At 36.2% G+C, this 19,753-nt stretch overlaps 1 protein-coding gene across 1 annotated transcript; it reads left to right on the top strand.

Annotated features, from left to right (window-relative positions):
* The first annotated feature begins 876 nt into the window (after nt 1-876).
* On the top strand, nt 877-19,384 carry Tspan8 (tetraspanin 8). Its single transcript, XM_026386649.2, has 8 exons — nt 877-953; nt 1,800-1,862; nt 6,106-6,243; nt 7,922-7,996; nt 8,095-8,202; nt 11,197-11,328; nt 14,810-14,893; nt 19,196-19,384. The coding sequence occupies exons 1-8, from the start codon at nt 882-884 to the stop codon at nt 19,247-19,249; spliced, it is 726 nt and encodes a 241-aa protein (XP_026242434.2). The 5' UTR covers nt 877-881; the 3' UTR covers nt 19,250-19,384.
* The last annotated feature ends 369 nt before the right edge of the window (nt 19,385-19,753 follow it).

Raw genomic sequence — 19,753 nt, forward strand, 5'->3', positions numbered from 1 at the left:
AATGAAATTTATATGTGGTTTACTTTCTAACTACTTTGCTAAAGTGAAGTAAACAGTAACACAAAGAGAGAGTTGGTATTTCAAAAAAGTCACACTCTTATTCTGTAAGCATTCTTAAAGTTTTCTATTTGACAGTTTAGTAAATACCAGTAAGCATGGTGATCACAATTAGCTACTAGGATAATTAATATTAATTTTAGTCAAAGCTAAAAGCTAGAGAGACTATCAAGACAATCAATCAATATAAGTCTATTTGTGAAAGAAGAAAAAGCAAATATCAGTTAGCAAATCAAACAACAACAACAACAACAAATCCAGTGGTATAAAATTACTGAAAATCTCAGAGGGTCTCATTATCATTTGACACAAATTCGCACAGCTTTATTAGCAAATAACTGCTAACAAGAGCACTTATTTCCATTAGCAAATGAAATTAGAATTTTGTGGAAGGAAGTGAGGCGTGGGGGAAGTAAGGGAGATTTTTTAAGTTCCAAAGCTATTTTTGTTTTTGCGTAGTTTGTATTTTAGGGTGTAAAATAATTGCATTGGTAGGTGATAAAGAGCTTTACCTTTCAATCTCATTATAATAATTTCAATTATTTTATAGAAGTTGAAAAATGCAGTAGGGGTAGATTGGTTATGAGTTGCCTTGAAGTTTTCCCACATGCCTGTTATCTCTCAGGATTTCAGTTTCTTTAACCAAAATGAAGATTTTGGACCTGGATAATTTTTGAGGTCATTTAGGGAGCACAGATTACATTCAGCTGCTCATTGAACCTCCCTACTTGGTAACAAGGCCCTTGACCTTATTTCCATTGCAAACTTAATAAGAAACCATTAACAGTGCTGCTGGAGGTTCCAGGCATATGGCTCACCCATACATGAAAACAAGGACGCTCCAAGGTCAGTGGGTTTTGGAGAACTCAGACGTTCCTTTGTCAAAGCACGGAAAGGTAAGAAAGTCTAGAAAGTCCTCCAAGTCTGGTATGTTACCAGGGCTGCTCTCAACATATCTATCTAATAATAAATCTTTGATTTTTTTTGAATCCACAAAATATATATCTTTATTTCTTAAACTCTGAAAGACAAGGGTTTTCCTTAACACTAAAATAAAATGTGTTTTCCATTTTATGTGTTGGCTTTGCTCCAAATTAAATAATCTGGTAAAGTCATTAAAGGAATTTAAGACTTTAAGTACTGTTCTCCATTGTTCCTTTACTCTGGCTAAGCTTTACTACCTAAAAATGCGTATTTTTAAAGAGTTTATTGAGGTTCAAAAAGTATTGGTTGATATACATCTTTGTTGCTTAACTGAGCATTTTGTCAAATATTCTACTGTTTCCTTTTGATTCCAACTTCAACCTCCCTCTTACATTTTGAATGAATATTTGGTAATTAGTTATTCCCATCTTTCTCTAAGATAGCTTTCCAACAATAAGCCCACAGGCACTCTAAGGATCTTTTATGTTTAAACTGTTGTGACTTATGTTTTTTTGTGTAATTATCTAGCAGAAATGTATGATTAGAATTAAATCATGAAAAATAGTTTTTCCCAAGAGATGACTTCTTGGCTATAGATCTATGAGTGGACTAGGAATGGGAAGCAGAGTTACTCTTGTCAAACTTGTGTATTATAATACTTCAGCAATTATCTATATGAATATTCCTTAGTATGACAGTTGTGTCTGTCAGGCTGTAGTGTACAATTAATGACAAACTATTGCAACCAGATGGATAAGGTGTTTGGAAATAGTGTTTCATTTTATCTTAATTGTAACACTCTTTGTTTTTTCCTGCAGCTATGTGGTATCTTGATCCTGTCAATAGCAATATGGATCCGAGCAAGCAAAGATGGACAAGGGGTAATATAAAAATAAATACAATGTAATCTTGCCCCCAAATAGTTTCTCTTATAATAATGAAAGCAATGGCAATATTAATAATACTAAATATTTCTGTAGGTTTTTCTTAACTGCCTCATGTAATTGTACTGATAATTTGATTTTATAATTCAATCAAAATTACTTACTATGTTCCTGGCACTGTGCATGGAACAAAGAAAGTAATTACTATGCATAGAATAACCTTCTGGAGAGTGGAAGAGGTGTTATCCCACAATTAGGAAGAGTTCAGTGGAAGTGGAGGTAGAAAGGGGCCAACGTGGAAATTTGACTCCTTCAGTATTTGTTTATGGCTGGCTTGACACAGCTTGGGGATGTAGACCACTGCTCCTCCTCCCCACCCAGAAGAACAATTTATATGGCACCAGGTATTGACAATCTTTAGCTGATTCCTAGGTGACTGGCCCCAAAGGAAAGAACATGAGAAGTACTCTTGGAGATGAATGTACATCAGTGTTGTAAAGGTAGCAGATCTGTCACAGCTAGCATCGAGGGCCACCCCTTATAACAACAGGGGGCTGATCATGCTAGTGCAACTCTGCAGGTAGCTGCACATGCCCAGCTTCTTGCTATTTATGCAGGATCAACATGACCACTTCCCATCACTGCAAGCCTTTCTATCCCTGGGGCAAAGCTCTTACTAACATTTCCACAGGTTTGAAGGAAGGTTAGTTCTGAGGGTTGATTCTGGCTCCAACCTTTGGACTCCACATGTGCTATTTCTGCTCCATACCATAGACTCATAGTGTGGGAGGAGGAGGGTGGAGGTGAGAGTGTGGGCAGATTGTTTTGTCAGTTCCCCCAATATAATACTTACAATGCTACCCTGGCACTATCTCCTGGGTCCCCTGTTCCCATTTTTCTTTTCCTTCCTCCCTCCTGTCAGGAGCAATCCTTTCCTCAATTTATTATTCTTACCCGATGTAAAGCAGTTGACTTGTTCTTGGTTTTTTTACGCTATTGTCACTATTCACGATTGCAATGTCTTTTCAAAAGTCTTCCTCTTACGAGGCAATTTGATGTCTATTTGATAGCTACAAAGATAATATGAAGCCAGTAATTATGACAATGCATTTTCTATTAGAATTTATTATGTGGTGCAACTAAATGCCTTTGGACACAGCCTGGTGGAAAAAAAGCAAATTAACATCTGTTTTGCTTCCTTTCCTAAAGTGGTTGAGTGGTTGGGTTTTCTGAAAATTTATTTAGTTTTTCTTCTTTCTCTTTTTTTTCTTTTTGTAATTTTCTTTCTACCCTGAGAACCTAGGGAATCATTGTGGCAATTAGCTGCTTCCTCATTCTGGGCTTCGCCTCGGTGAAGAAACTGGGTGGTGGGGTGGTTGTGGCAAGTAGTCGGTAACTCCCAAACTTATCATTTTCATTTATTACTTATTCAGATAAATGCAACTCTGACTGCCTAATGGCCTGGGTCTCTGATGTTTGGGTCCAAGGAGAATACTGGAAAGTGTGCAGAATCGGTTTGACTTTGGAGCTCATAATTGGGCACAGAGACTAACAGCCATTTGAGGGTGCTTTGGGTCCTTCAAAGATGTGTGTGCAGTCTGCATTTTATTTTATTTCATTTTCATGTTTCTGGTTGACAGTCTCTTTCTCCCAAGTGTTTCTGGTAAACAAACGTGGTGTTTAGTCTGTAAAGGAACTGCACACATTGAACGTGTTAAAGGAGAACTGTTGTCCTTGAGAGGGTGTGACTCCACATCTGGGGAGGGGAATGTACTAATGGGGCTCGACAGCATCTTTAGTTACATTTTGACTCTTATGCTGTCGGCCTCTTACCCCGAACGAAAGTCTCAATTGGCCAGAACAACATTAACCCGCCTGACATGGGAAATTGTTTTGATTTACATTAATCTGAAGTCAGTGACAAAGAATGGGGACCGAGAGAAGATTTGATTTATTACTGGAAAAACAGAGGCAGCCATTTTAGAAGAGAAAACATGGGCTTAAACATGGGCTTAAGGTTTTCCGGGAGGTGGCATCTCTTTCTGCTCAAGTGTCTCAGAGGGACCTGGTTTCCTCAGGATAAATTTTGCACCACGAGGCAAAGTGTGCTGGTAGCCATCTTGTACCAGCAGATCCCTTCTACTCTAAAGATGACACCCAAATGCTCCTCTTTCAGGCCCAGCCATCCCATTTCCTATAGAAAGCCTCCCCTTGTCTTAAGATACACATAGACTCAGTGCTCACCCAAGACAGCTTTTAAAAACCTGCTATGTCTCTGTGGGAGCAAGCATCTCAACTGGGATTTCTACTTCATTCTTTATAACAATAGCCACTTGGTGAGCTGGACTTGGAATAGTGACTGACAGGCAGTCAACACAGTGGTTTTTTTTTTTTTTTTTTTTTTTTTTGCTCAACTGGCTGTGGTTCACTCTGCATGGTCTGTCCCCAGAAGTTCCAGTACAGGTGTAGGTATTTGGCCTATTCTTTCTAACTCTGGGCTATGTATACTAAGTTCTAATAACCCAGCTAGAGAGTCTCCATCCTTCCGTGTGCCTTAGGTTTGCCTGTACTGGCTGCAGTGTTCTGAAGAGCAATATTTGATAGTGAATTCATATAGCTACTTAGGTTTTTATTCCTTAAGGCTGCTTTTTGGTCCCATCTATTTTGACCCAGATGTCATGCCTGTTTAATTAACAAAAATGATTTTCCTAGCTCCAAATCATAACAATCAAACAAACAGAAAACCCCTAAAACAAACAGAAATCTTTAGGACATAACCAAACTTTCAAAATATGTAAATTGAAACATTATTTGTAAGCATAGACTTTTGGAGACAAAAGAGTCTTTGGAAATCACAGACCTGACCCACTTCCCTTTTATAAATGGAAAACGGGGCCCAATGAGTTAGTTGACCATCCTAGGGTTACAAACCTAGTGATTTCCTAGGCCTCTGATGGGACTATAGAGCTTCTTTTTAATGCTTTTATCATTTCTATACATTTCTTCCTACTCATCGTTGAATAAAGGTTTTCTCTAGGCTTAAAAATTAAGCCTTTAAAACAAAAGAATTATTAGTAGTGGCAACAGTTATTTTTGTACTGACTGTTAAGGGAGGTGTGACCTGTGGGCTGCATGGCAGATTCTGGGAGGCAGACTCTTTGAGTGGGTGGAGGGACTAGTGCCCTTCCTAGAGACCATCTAGCAGACAGCAGCCGTGGTGGTCATTATAGGAGACAGATGGACTACCCGCCTCAAAAATGTTAACATCTGGTGTAAGCTGTCACTCTAATTGTGATGGGCTACTGGACATATACCTGGAGGACATTGGTAGACTGAGGCTAGGAGTAATGAGAGTGGTGAAGAGGAGGGTGCTGTGCTGCCTGCCAGGTGAACTGAGTTATGGCGGATATGTAGCCCACCTACCATGAAAGGCCCTAGGATGTTTGCCTCTCATCTGAATACTTAACAGTAGTAGGTAAAATAGAGTTTCTAGAATATGCCTTCTAGGAAAGAGAAGACAGAATTGATATTCAATATCAAGTACTGGACTTTTTTTTTTTTTTAATCAAGATGCAAAGCATTTTTATGAACCTGAAAAAGTCCCTTATGTCCCCTTCAGTGAAGTCTCGCCTCCTTCCTTCTTTGCTCAAAGGAATACACGGTTCTGATTTTCATCACCATGGATTCGCTTGTTTTGGAACTTTGTATGTATGGAATCAAAATAGTATTTACTCTTAATAAAGGATTCCCCCCCCCCACACACACTCAACACAATGAGTCTGAGATTCATTCCTATCGTTGTGTATATCAGCGATTTGAAGAACATGGGCTTTTTGAATTAAAGTAATTAAATTCCCCTAAACACATGCTTTATAATGCTAGTTTATGTATAAAATGCAAAATATGTGAATCAAAAAAAAAGAGTGAAAAGTAGCTGGTCTTCTAAGCTTTGAAAAACAGTTTTTAAAAACCGTTACATTTCTTCCACCCAACTTTTAACATTATTAGAAAAAGATAAGGCTGGAAACATTATTCAGAAAAGTGGCAGCTTCATGAAATGTATGAGGGTTGATTTTTGTTTATTTAGTTTATGGAAATGTTCCAAGGGCCTCCATCCGGGTCTTGTACATAGTTGGAACTCAATGGATATTTATTGAATGAACATGAACATCAAGGAAAAGAGTTTCTGTCATTAATTTCTCTCTCTCTCTCTCTCTCTCTCTTTGTTTTTAATTTCCAGGCTATTAATTCTGGGGACAATGGGGCTAACTCCCATTCTTCTGTGAATATGTTGATTGCTGTAGGTGCCATCACCGTAGTTATGAGTTTCCTGGCATGTTATGGTGCTCTAAAAGAGAATCGCTGTATGCTTCTTTTGGTGAGTTCTCCAGACATTCCAACTCTCAGATTCTTGAGGATGATCTCCTGTCCCCATTCTCTGTCAAAAAAGACTTGCCAAGATTGATGCAACTTTAACTTCTGTTTTGAGGTTTGATTGTAGACACTAATGTGGTTTAGATTTGGCTTAGCCTGGTTTAGATTAGAGGACGTTCTGAGAGGGGGTATATTTTAATCATCCATCCATTCATTCGTTCACTTTGTTTATTCATGCAACACGACTGCATAGTTGTATGTGCCAGAGAGTGTGCTAAATGACATATGAGATCTAAGGATAATTAAAACCCACTGGGGAAGAGTAGTCAGTAAACAAAGAGCTGTAGTGTGGGAATGGTCGGAAGGGCAAGGATGTAAGAGGGAGTTTTCAAGCCAGAGGCAGAGGTGACTGAATGGTGACAGGGTGATGACATTTCCAGGAAGACAGCCTGGCAATCCAGAGCTGACAGGTTTGGGCAACTGAAAGGCTTTGGGTGTGGTGGGAGAGTGGCAGAGGCTATTTTCAGTCAATGATAGGAAATGACTCTGAGTGGGAATTATGGCCAAATCTTATTAAAATGCCCACATGCCAAGCTAAGAAAATGTTAAGGGAGAGAATCAACTTTGTCACTTAGAAAATTTCCAGGAAGATAGAATGGGTTGTGATAACTCATAGGCATTCACTTGTCTGTTGGGGGGGGGTGGGGAATACTGGGGATTGAACTACTAGGATGCTTTATCACTGAGCTACCTCCCCAACTTTTTATATTCTTTTGTATTTTAAGACAGGGTCTTGATAAATTACTGAGGCTGACCTCAAACTTGCCATCCTCCTGTATCAGACTCCCAAGTTACTGTGATTATAGGCATGTGCCCCTACGCCTGGCTACACAATCACTTTAAACATATATAGTAGAAAATAATAGATGAGTATGGTAAAAATGTTTAAAGAAATCAATTGTTTATCATATATAAATCTGATATAAGCATTTATCAAAGAGAACTTAAAACTTATTTTTCTAATAAAATAAGTATTGTGTCAGTCCTTGAAACCCTACTTTTAACTGTTTATTGTTAGGGGAAACAGAAACAGAGTTTAATAGAACTCTAAGAGCATCTCAGTGTTGTTTTAACTAATAAGGCCTCATTTGCAATTTGAGGACTTTAATTACTTGAGAAGCTTGTTTAAGAAAAAACAAAACATTAATCTGGGAGCCTGTATCCTTCAAAATTATGATTCAGCAGATCTAAGGCAGATTTCAGGAATCTACATATAAAACAAGATGCCATGTAATTGTGATGGTGGTGGCAATACTGTTCTGAAGCCAGCTCTGCATGTGTTTGTAATTGATGAAGAAAGCAAAGGAGAAATAATAGTCTAACAAATTCACTTATGTTTTCAAACTGTCCTTCCTTTAATATCATGCGGATACCAATTGTCCTATAAAGTAAGTTTTGTTTGAACCACTTTCTTTGATCAGTCTTTGAAGCAAATGTTCCTGAGTAGTAATGGACCCCAAATTTGGAGCTTGATACAAAGGGTGGAGGAAATAAAGATTGTGGCTAATATTTCAACTGCTATCTGATGCAAGTTGTCAAGAGTGTGTCATGCTGAAATGTCCTAGATGTTACTAGATGCACTGAAGGTAACAGATATTACTTTTTTCTTTTCTTCTCTCCAGTTTTTCATAGGTTTGTTTCCGATCCTGCTCATGCAGTTGACAGCAGGTATCCTAGCAGCGAAACTCAAACCTGAGGTGTGTACACAGAGAATATTTGATAATTTTGGAAAAGTCTAAAAATTTGAAACACTATCTCTGATACGAATAATCTAACAATACTTCTCAATTTTCAGACTCAGCGTGCTCTGAAGGCAACTCTCCGCGAAAGTGCACAGCTCTTGAGTCAAACAAATGAAGAAGGAAGAAAATTTCAGAAAACCATGGTTACATTCCAAAAAGAGGTAATTAGAATTCATATGTCATCTGGGCAGCTGGGCATAGTTATTCCATGTTGGTTTCACTTTTTAAGGTGTATTTCTTAAAGGTTGAATACCCCCCCCCTTTTTTTTTGCAGATTTTAGCTGATCATTCTTGTCACCTTGCAATAAGAAAAATTCAAGCATATTTGTATTTATTTTTTTCCCAGATTCTTATGAAGTTTTGAAGTAGTTTAGGACACAGAGTAGGAAGATGGGTTTATGGCAGATTATGACAGTTTATGACCCTTGATTGGGTAAAAACCATAATTCTTTTAAACAGTAGCATATCTGGGATATTTCTCAGTCTCTCTTCCTCCATAAGATGATAATAGCTAACATTTTCACTGCTATTTACTTTGTATCAGATATTATATTTAGTAGCAAACAATACAACAACCCCAGGAGATGGTGTTTTAGAATGTTTTGTGTTGCTGTAACAAAATACTTGAGGCTGAATACTGTATAAAAGAAGATGTATTTAGCTCATGGTTCTGAAGGTTCAAAAGTATGGCAACCTCATCTGCTCATCTCTGGTGAGGGCTTCATAAAAGTTGGTGCTACACTGGTAGGAGCATATACAGAAGAGATCACATGATGAGATAGGAAGCTAGAGGCTAGCAGGTTCAGTTTTGCTCTTTTTATAGCAAATCATTCTCTTGAGAACTAGTTCACTCACTGAGTGGGGCTGATCATTCTTGACCCTTACTAGTAAACTGACCTTGGACAAAATGAAATAGAGGCTTCTGGGTTAGGTCCTGAGTCATATTTGCTGCCCACTGTTCCTGGAATGTAAGGTCTCAGTGCCAGCTGTGGGTTTCTAAATGTTCTGTTGGAATATGTTCTTCTGATGTGCTCCCATTTTTGTGTAGAAATCCTGTGCCTGAAGCTCCTTGTGTTGGTAGTTCTATGCTTCTTTCTTATTATCCATTCTGTTTTTCTTCTTTATGTTCTTATCTGCTTTTGGGAAAAGGGTCCTACCCTAAACTCTAACTGGGTGACCTGGGGTATCCTATACATGCACAGAAGTTGCAGAGGCTGAGTGGTTTTCTCTTTGAATTTCAAGAATTCCCCCAAATACTGTATTAACATTGTATGGAATGTGTCCTTCTTGGGTTCTTGGTGATGACTATTCATCTAGGGGTGTTCTACCATTCACTCTATCATACAGGTTTTGTTCAGCTGTTATATTACTACTTTCCAGCAAGTTCCGATCAATTTCTTCCATAACTGTTTACAAACTGCTTTGTCTTGATGTTGAGATCAGACATCAAGACAAGCTTTAGCTTTTCTGCCTCCTACTTGGTCTCCTCTATTTCTCTATGCCTCCCAAAGGACACCTAAGGCATATTGTACAAAATATGAACTGACCTGTGAGTGTATTTAGGAGATTTAAATTCTATTTGACATGCAGTGTCCATATCAATTAATATTATTCAAGATTATGAGATCAGAAAACATAAGCAATTAGTCATGTCTACCATGGGAACAGGAAAGTGGTTCCCCCCACCCCCGCCAAGAGTATCCTCTTTGCTGATTTTGACTTTAGAACCACCTGAAATTGCTAGCTCTTTGTCATAGGAACATCATCTGAGTCTTGTGTTTGTACAGTTCAGTCTTTGGGCCTAATTACAAGGCTTTATATTTGCCTCAGTTGAATTTGTTAGTTTAAATCCATTTTTTGAATCAAATTTGAAACTTGATTCAGTCTTCCAGCATGTTAATCATCACTCCCATCTCTATATCAACCATAGTGTTGAAGAAATGCTTTCTATGTCTTTATCCAAATCTTTGATAGCAATGTTGAACAGATCACATTTAGGTGAGAGCATAACAGACACATCAACAGATGACAAAAATAAAATTATAGCAGCTAATCCATATTATTAAGAGCATTCTATAAGCCAGGCACTGAGCTAACACCACTTCATATCTTCATATGGATTTTCTACAATTTATGAATTAGATGTTTTTATTAGGAATTGTTCTTATCTGAATTTTCAAATTAAGAATCTATGACACAGAGAGGTTTAAATAACATGGGTAACATGATCACCTACCCATTAAATGGGAGTGCTTTCAATAATCTGGCCATTTCAATGCCTCAAAGTCTGGAAGATCAGCCAGTGAAGGTTCTAGTTTCTTTAGTCAATTTTTTTTCCTTGCCATTTCTGCATGAAGATTCTTCTCCCTAATAGATTAGTTAGGAGCAAGATGAAGGATAATGTCTTTTATCTTTTTCATTTAGTAATATTATGTGCCATATGCCCTGAGTGATTGGGCTTATCACTTCCCTTTTTTCTTCCACAAACTTGGCCAAACTTGATGCCGCCTTTAGTGTTTTGTCATGTTTCTGTCTATGCTGGGCCTGAAGCTTACTGACATTATTCTAAGAGCTCCAGCTTGCATTTGTACTTCCCTCAAATATTTAAAAGACGCCTATGCAAGTTCATCTCAGCGAGGGCCCCTGGAGCATGCTCATTGGTCTTTGAAATACCTCTCGTCCTTTTCCTCCTATCAAAAGTGATCAGAAATCATGGGATAAAAATCATAATTTTAACACTTCTTATCTCTTTTGAGCAACAGTTCTTTAATGAGACCTTAACTCTCTTGTGAAAACTTGGAAACTTCTTTGCTAAAAATCTAGGATACCTAGACCTAACTCTGCTCTCTTTTCTGTCTAGAAAAAAAAAATTAGAAGGCAAGTCTTTACTTTTTAAAAATCAGTTTTCTAAGTTCCTTAGACTTTTGCATCTTAGCTCAAATTTTCCTGTTATTACTTAATTAATAACTATTAAGACCAAAATGAAAGATTCCTTTATTTCTGCTTCTATATTCAGAGAACTGGGCGAGTTGACTTACTTTATATTTTAGCATAAGAAACATGTTCATAATGATATTCAGAAGAATATAATTCAATGTATTAAAAATGTTTTTAATCTCTCAATGACTGTTTTTATTCTACTTTTCATTGAACAGTTTAAATGCTGTGGTTTGATCAGTGGACCTGCTGATTGGGGAAGTAATTTTGAAGAAGCTTATGAGTCATGTAAATGTTCAAATCCATCAGATTCTTGTATAACTTATACAGGAAGATATGTTTATAAACAGGTGGGAACTAAATCAAACTTATCACAATAAGTGGTTCTGTTATTTTATTTTCCCAATGAAAATCTCTACAAAAATTTGAAATGCAGCAAGTACAATGGAAATCATGATATGAAAATCTCAGGAATTACTCAAATAAAAAGGAAATACTTACTGAAAAATAAGAGCAGAGCTGGACTCAATAGTGCATGCCTGTAATCCCAGTGGCTTGGGACACTGATACAGGAGGATCACAAGTTCAAGGCCAACTTCAACTATTTAGTGAGGCTCTATGTAACTTAGTGAGACCCTGTCTCAAAATTAAAAACAAAAATTTAAAAATGGCTGGGAATGTGCTCTGTCCCTGGGTTCAATCTCCAGTACAAAAAAAAAAAAAAAAAAAAAAAACATAAAAAGAAACAGATATTAAAAAAAATAAAGTATTTCATTAATTTCTTCTATGGGTTTGGTATTATTTAAACCCAACTTTAGTAGGTCAAAGTAACATTTTACATGTGAAAGCAAAGTACAAACTAACATAAAAGTTTATTTTGGCCTGTTTTTGGTGACCTTAATCATTATTCTCTTTTTTCCCCCCTATTGTAGACTAAGTTCCAGAAATAAATATTTTCACTTCAGCTTGTAAAATCAGGCCTCCCCCCACCCTCCCAAATCAAAGGTTTCTTTTCTCAAGAAACTGTACATGTGTAAAGAAAGGATGTGACATTTAAGGGTTTAGGTTCTGAATGTTTAATGTACCTACAAATTTACCTATTGCAATTGAGAAGTTGCTTCAGATATTTAAAGTCAATTTAAAAGACGATTTTTAAAAAATGTGTTTTAGATGCCATATCTATGTGACTTGTGGATATTAATATGTATTTGTCATATTTCTTTTCTGAATCAATTCATCAAATATTTACAGACTACCTATGTGCTAGCCTTTCTGCCAGCCAGTTGAAATCTATTCTTGAACAGGGTACAATGTTTTACACATGGATGCTCAAATTAGGAAGAGAGAAATGTAATCAGGCAATTTCCATTTGAGGGACTGTTGGTATTGTGGGGATAGAGGAAAATTTGGGTATTATGGACCCAAACTAAATTAACATTTGAAGTTCAGGATATGTTTCACAAAAGGATGTGACATATGTCCCTCACCAAAGGGCTTTTCATAAACTGTTCCTTCTGTTTGGAAGGAATGCATAAAAAAGTAACAGTTGATATTAGTGTTTCATTTATTTGCTGTTATTCTTCACTGCCTATTATGTGTCAAATAGACCCTTGCTAGAATCAGACATGCTTCAGGATCCTCTAGCAAGTTATAATCATTTGGGGAGAGAGATACATAATTATTATGATTCACAATGAGTTAATGTCTATAATATCTGAAAATTATTTTCAGTCTGGTATTGTTTGAGCTTAGTGATAGCTCCTGAGATTAATATATTCAAGGAAATGAAGTATCTCAGAAAATTTTCTCCTTCTACTACTGATCTGTGTCATTGATCTTATTAGAATAATAGAGACTGTTCTGAAGAATTTCTAGTACTAATATTTCAAAATAACTGATGGGGGAGAAATTATTTGCCAGACTACCATATTACTATGTCTTTTCATCATCAAAGTAATATTGCTTACAAATTTTATTCTTATTTTTTATGTTCTTCCTTGTCCTTTATTCCCTACCTAATTTTAGAGGCACAATATCTTCAAAGAGTAGGAAATAAATATAGTGCAAATGAATGTAGTTTCCACTTAGGATAATGAGGAAATGACTAAATTCAATTGCAAATTGCTGTCTCCTATAAATATTAAACTCAAAGATATTGTGCCTCAAGGTTTTGAAAAGCCTATTTTTGAAAAGTATTATCAGGAGAAAAAAGAAAGATAGTCCCTGTAAATTCACACAACATTCATCTGAATGTAGGTTGATAGCTGCCCCAGGTTCCCCAAAGGAAGGTCAGAAATTTATAAAATACTTGCATCTGTCATATGTCATTTGCAAGAAGTCTGGAAAAATATGAAATCTGGAATGTCCATGATTCATAATTCTTTTTTCATTCCAGTTTGCCAAGATAGCTTCCTTATCTTGGGGAAAAGGGAAAGAAAACCCCTCAAGTATAATAAGTGTGACTCAGTAGATACTATCATTAATCTCTCAGTTAACCCTAAATGACATGATAATCTCCTCAAATGCTTACTGCTTTGGATTGGATGTGCATAGAGAAACCCACTAAATTCAGGATGAAGGGAAAAGATAAAAGCCCATTGGAGAACTTTTATTTTATAAGTAGTAATATTTTATGAGCCTTTTGTACACATATGACTACCATAGGGAAGATACATTTTATGGCAATACGGGCAATACCTCTACTACACTGTGTAGTATTTTTCCATTTTAAAAATTATCCTTATGGTTTATAATTGTTGGAATTTTTAAATGTGGTCTGAAATTATTTGAAATTAGAATTGCATGTTAATTTGAATAAGCATCAAAAATACAGCAGAGGGCTGGGGCTGGGCCTTAGTGGCAGAGCGCTTGCTTAGCATGTGTGAGGCACTGGGTTCGATTCTTAGCACCACATATCAATAGATAAAATAAAGGTCCATTGACAACTAAAAAATATTTTTAAAAATATAGCAGAGAGATCACTTTCTAAATGTCTTATCTAACATAATAGCATAATGGCAGACATAATTTTTACCTTCTAGGAGATATCAAAGGATTTTAAATTTTTTGTTTTAAAAAACATGATTAGCTACAACTTCACCCAAGTACCTCTCTGCTGCTGATTAAAAACCTAAAATAGCCAAGTGTGGTGGCATACAACTGTAATCCCAGTGATTCAGGAGGCAGAGGAAGGAGAATCACCAGTTTAAAGCCAGCCTTAGCAAAAATGAGGCACTAAGCAACTCAGTGAGACCTTGTCTCTAAATAAAATACAAAATAGGGCTGGAGTTGTGGCTCAGTGAGTTTAATATTCCTGAGTTCAATATCTCTGGTAACAACAACAACAACAAAAATCTCTAAAATATCTGAAGTTAGGATAAAATTTATTATTTATCATGTTTACAAGTTTTAAAAATTATAATTTTGGGAGATATTTGTGAAAAAAAAAACACATGGTTTATCATTATCGACCCCTAGGTTCAGCAACTCAAAAGTTGAAGCAAAGTTTGCTCCTCAAATTCTTTATAATTTAGGAAGATATTAGTATAAAAAGTTGTTATTTATAATAAAAGATCCTCGATTCAGTAATTACAAAATTGAGCAGAATTTTGCTACTCAGATGCTTTTTAGTAGATGAACAAATCACAGGAGTTGTAACCTTCCAAAGCAAGGGGGTTAACAGGGAGGGAAGCAATAATCCAATTGCTTTAGGTTGAGTGTGATCCTTGGGAGCAATATAAAAAGTTGACCAAATGAATAAAAATCTTAAATAAATAATTATTAATTAAGGTCTACATTTTAACAAAAGGTAACTTTTTTTTTTTTGAACAGACATGTGAACCAGTTATAAGAGCCTCGGTTTCAAACCACCTTGATGTAGTTATTGGACTATCATTTGGATTGGCAGCTGTCGAGGTACAGTATAATCTTGCATGATTTACTCTCGAATCTATTGCTTGTCCATTAGTTCTTCCAACAAATATTTATGGCAAGCCAAACTAAAAACAAAAACAAAACAAAACAAAACAAAAAAACAACAACAAAAGAAACAGATGCTTTAGGAAAGCATGGGGTACCAAGTGCCCAAGGGCCAGCATCTCCCTAAATCAGCCTTGAGTCTGATGGGGGAGGATTAGAGCAGGGCCTAGGCTGCTATTTCTGAATGATCCTTCTATTGAGGAAAAAGTAGAATTAATTTTTATGGGATTCTTGATCTTAGATAACCTTTCCCCTTTGAAAAACAGCATAAGGGTTAAAATTTCCTGAAGTGAGAAGGAAAACCACCAGGATAAAACAAAGAACCAACCTTTATAACTTCTGATTTCTCATCATGATTTTGAAACAAAATAAAAACTGAAATCAAGTGTGGAGAGCTGTTCTCCTGTTATTCCATTCTAGAGAAATCAGTAAGTTCTAAAGACCAGGGGCAATTGCCTCTGATTTTTCTCAGCCTCAGTACTGTAAATTCACTTGGAGAAGTTTTCAAGGAAGCTCTGACTGGGGCCTAGGTATTATTCTCAGCAATTTAATTATTGATGTTGAAAAAAATATTCTGCGTAGAAGACATCTTGATGAATTTTCTTGGCATGGACTTTCAGAACCTGAGAAATGCTTTTTACATGGCCTAAAAATCTTTGCCAACAGGATGAAATGAAACTGTTTCTGAGAAGCATTTTTGGAATTATCCAGATCTTAGGTAATTTAGATATCAAGTGAGTCAAATTCACACACAGTCCTATTTCAGAGATTAGCAAGAATTTACGCAATGTAAGGTATCTCCTGGTGAATGCCTCTGAGGTCTGAGCTCCACCAAGTGCTATTTGCTTCACTCTTAAGAAATATCCTGCAGCATCCCTTTAGACTTTGTGATACTTTCCACCTCTTTCCCATGCCACATCATTGTCTGACAGGAATTTTAGTGGAGATTAAAGCGATTTAGTGTCTTACATGGTCATTTAGGTTATAGGTAGAATTTCTCAGCCAACTATTAGACAAAGGGTAGGTATTATTAGCAGCAAATTGGACTGTTGACTATTACTTTCTTACAAAGCAAATGAATAGATCTAAACGTGAGGCATCCTCTATTGTAGGATATGGCTCTCTTTATTCCTGTCTGATGTGTTATCAAAGTCAAGTGGCAATATGCATTAGGTCTATTTCTTGTGATTCTGCCTTTGGTTTCCTTGCTCTATATTCTGAGTTTATGTTAATTTAGAAATAAAAGCTAATGTCCATAGAGGTGAGTGAAGACACATTGATACTCACACTTGTATAAACAAGCAGCAACATGCACATATATCTTAATAGAATAGAATTAAATGCATGATTGAGGACTGGGGTGTTGCTTGGTGGTAGAACATATGCCTAACATGTGCCAGGCCCTGAGTTCAATACTAGCACCAAAAGTAGGTCAGTGAATAAATGCATGAATGAATGATTGGGAGCATAGGCTTATAATGAGGTATTGAATATTGAATATTGGCCCTATTATTAAATTTCATGTTAGACCCAACTTCAGATGATTGATTATGACTGGCTACAAGTCACAGATGATTTTAAGAAGCTTCTTGAAAGCAAAGCCAAAAATAGATAAATAAAATATGGACATAGTCAGTTGTGAAGATTGGTGTCTCCCATATCCAAAGCATTGCCAAGACTTTAGATGCATCTAGTGGAAAAATAAAATTACAAGAGGAAGAGAGCATTTCAATATTTTATGAAATTGGTGTAATCCATGTACTTGTTACATGTTTAGATATTTCATGGGTTTTTCTGTACAGGAAAATACCTTAATAAAAACCTTCAATATAGTAATTTATAGGTATAGAGTTTTAGTCAGCTTTTTCGATGCTGTGACTCAAAGGACCCAAACAGAACAACTGTACGGGAGGAAAAGTTTATTTCAGGGCTCACAGTTTTAGAGATCTCAGTCCATAGACAGCAGACTCTATTCCTTCGGGCTCAGGGTGAGGATGAACATCATGGCAGAGGGTATGGCAGAGAGAAAGCAGCTCACATGATGATCAGAAAACAGAGAGAGAAACTCCACTAGTCAGATACAAGGTCACACCCCCAATGCCCACCTCTTCCAGTTACCATTCAGTTATTCTCATTGGGATTAATTCACTGATTGGGTTAAGGTTTTCACAACCCAATCATTTCTTCTCTGAATTTTCTTGCATTTTTCTGACACATGAGCTTTTGGGAAGCATCTTACATCCAAACCATAACAGAGTTTATATATGGTGCTATCACAAAATATGACACTTATTCATTTTTAGTTAGATCAGTTAAATTAAATATGATTTCCAGACTATCTATAAATATGCCAAATGTTTGATTCAAAGAACGTTTTGCAACTCTTTTGTGATATTGTCATTTTGTGTAGTTTCTCAATCTAAAGCCTGCCTTCCCTCTTTTGTTTTAAAGAAAACAAAAACCATTTTTTATACTTTCTCCATTTTATTAAAAAAGAAGCTTTAAAAATAGCCTTTTGTTGTCCAGTCTGTAAAAAAAAAAAAAAAAAATGTGCCCTAAAATGTCCTATGTTCTTAGTCATTAGGACTAATTGCCTAACATTTAGGTGCACTGCCTCCTGCTTCTCTGTTTTTCAAATTCAAATTTAAAAAGACACAAAAATACATAGAAATTTTCTTCTACTAAATCTTTTAAATGAAACAAAGTAATTATCTCCCTGCAGAAAATAAATTCAGACCATTTCCATGGGGAAATATGGGGACAAACAGCCAAAACCTTCCCACCTTTAGACTTCTGCATAGAATTTGATGGGGTGGGTCATGGATTATAAAAGACTTTGTTAAGACAATATACCCTAGGAGTTCTTCTCAGATTGGATGCTAGGAATCTATACAGAATGCTTTATTGTATTAAAAAAATTATCCCTGAACATTTTTTAAAAATTTCTCATTAGATTTAAATAACCAGATTATCTCTCTCCTTAAAATGATAACAGCAATTTATAAGCCTAGAAAAAAGATTAACACTTTTTTCTTCACTTTCATTTAAAAAAATAAAAAGCCATTGAAAACTGTCAGTCATCACATTGAAAATTATCCTGACAGGAGGTCCTAAGAAGAGAGTGGTTAAAAGAAAAATTGGTTAGCTTGCTTCAGAACATGGGAACCTATGCATACCTCTTGGGAAGTTTGTCATGAGTCTGAGCATACAGTATAAAATGATGGATCTCTTTTATTTGCTATTTGTTTGGAAAGATCATAAAAGTTCTTTACAGAGACAGTGAAATGCAAGAAACCATCCTTGTCCTCCAGATTTCAAAGTTTGGGATCAGGTAAAAGAATTTAGTCCTGAATTTTGTGACATTCTCATTGAAAATCATTACTTCAGAGAATTTATGTCTGTTTTCTTTCTAAGAAGGAAGAAATACCAGGCAGCCATTCTCCTTTGAATTACATTTCCACTAAGGTATTAGTTAGCAAAAAGTCTCACGCACAGTAGGAGTGTTTGAGATGACTCAGCATAAGGGCACCTTGCCCTCCCTGCTACCCTTCAAAGGGAACTGGTAGGGAGAAAATTTGAGATTTGCAATGCACATAGGTCCTTTCTGTCATTTCTACATCAAAGCCACCACATGCAAGTCACCAATTTAGAGCAAGTTTTGGGGTCCCTTATTCTTGGGAGAGATAATGAGATGGAAATTATGCCCCATATTTTCAGCTGTATTTTGGCACTTCAAAGGAAATTCCTGAATTAAGTGATTCTCCCCATATTTTAGAAATTTTTTTTAAAGTTTCTTCATTTTTCTTCTTCTAGGCAATGCCTAAAACTATGGCGAGAGAAATTCTAGACTTGATTTTTATGCAGATAATCTAAACCAGATGACCATAGCTTTTTTTTATGTAAGCAATAGGTATATTTAGGCCTCAGGTCCCAAAGTTACAGGGAAAATGCTTTACAGAAAGACATGAATGTTGGAGAAAGGGGAAGGGGTCCTTTGGTGGTAGTTACTACTGCACAACTAAATAGGGCTGTGGAAGACTGAATGGTAGAAACTCCTGATTAAGACAAGAACAAAACCTCAGAACTTTCTTAGTAGTCTCCTGTCCCATTAGAGTCTAATTTCCCCAGAGATTCAGTAAGACAGAATTTTTTCAAATATAATGTTCTTTCTGTTTGTTTAATAATGTCTCTAGAATTTTGCCTTAAAATTTCACATCCATCTCTTCTTTTATTCTCTAGGTACTTGGTATGGTGTTTTCTATGATCCTGATTTGCCAGATTGAAAAAAGATGAATTTGTTCATGGATATGATAAGCTACCATCAGTTCAAACCCTTTTGCAATTTTACTTTGGCTTTGTGACTTTAAATATATGAGTGTTGTATATGTCCAGAGCAGCTGTCTTACTAAAATGCCTCCTTTAACTATAGATATCTTCCATACTTATTGAATATATTTAAGATTTTAGGGTCATAAGATAAATGATATTAATATGTATTTTTACTCAAAATAAAAATTACATTAGTTGGTGCTTTTTTGGGTGTCTGATCATGGTGTTCAGGTGGCTCTATGCTTATAATGTTCATCTGGAGCCACCCAGTGGAATAACCTTCATTTCCAAGTGACAGGGGCCATAGAAACAAGACTCTTGTGATCTGTAGCAGGCATTAGTGACAAAATTGAACTAAGTTGGGAGTTAAAATGATTGAGAGTGTTCTGGCTGAGTTGCTACCACTTTTCCACTATGCGTCACTGACTGCTAATAGTGCCTCTCTTTTGCTGCCTACATTGTGGGGAC

This window comes from Urocitellus parryii, chromosome 5 (assembly GCF_045843805.1).
Source record: "Urocitellus parryii isolate mUroPar1 chromosome 5, mUroPar1.hap1, whole genome shotgun sequence".
NCBI classification, from domain to species: Eukaryota; Metazoa; Chordata; class Mammalia; order Rodentia; family Sciuridae; genus Urocitellus; species Urocitellus parryii.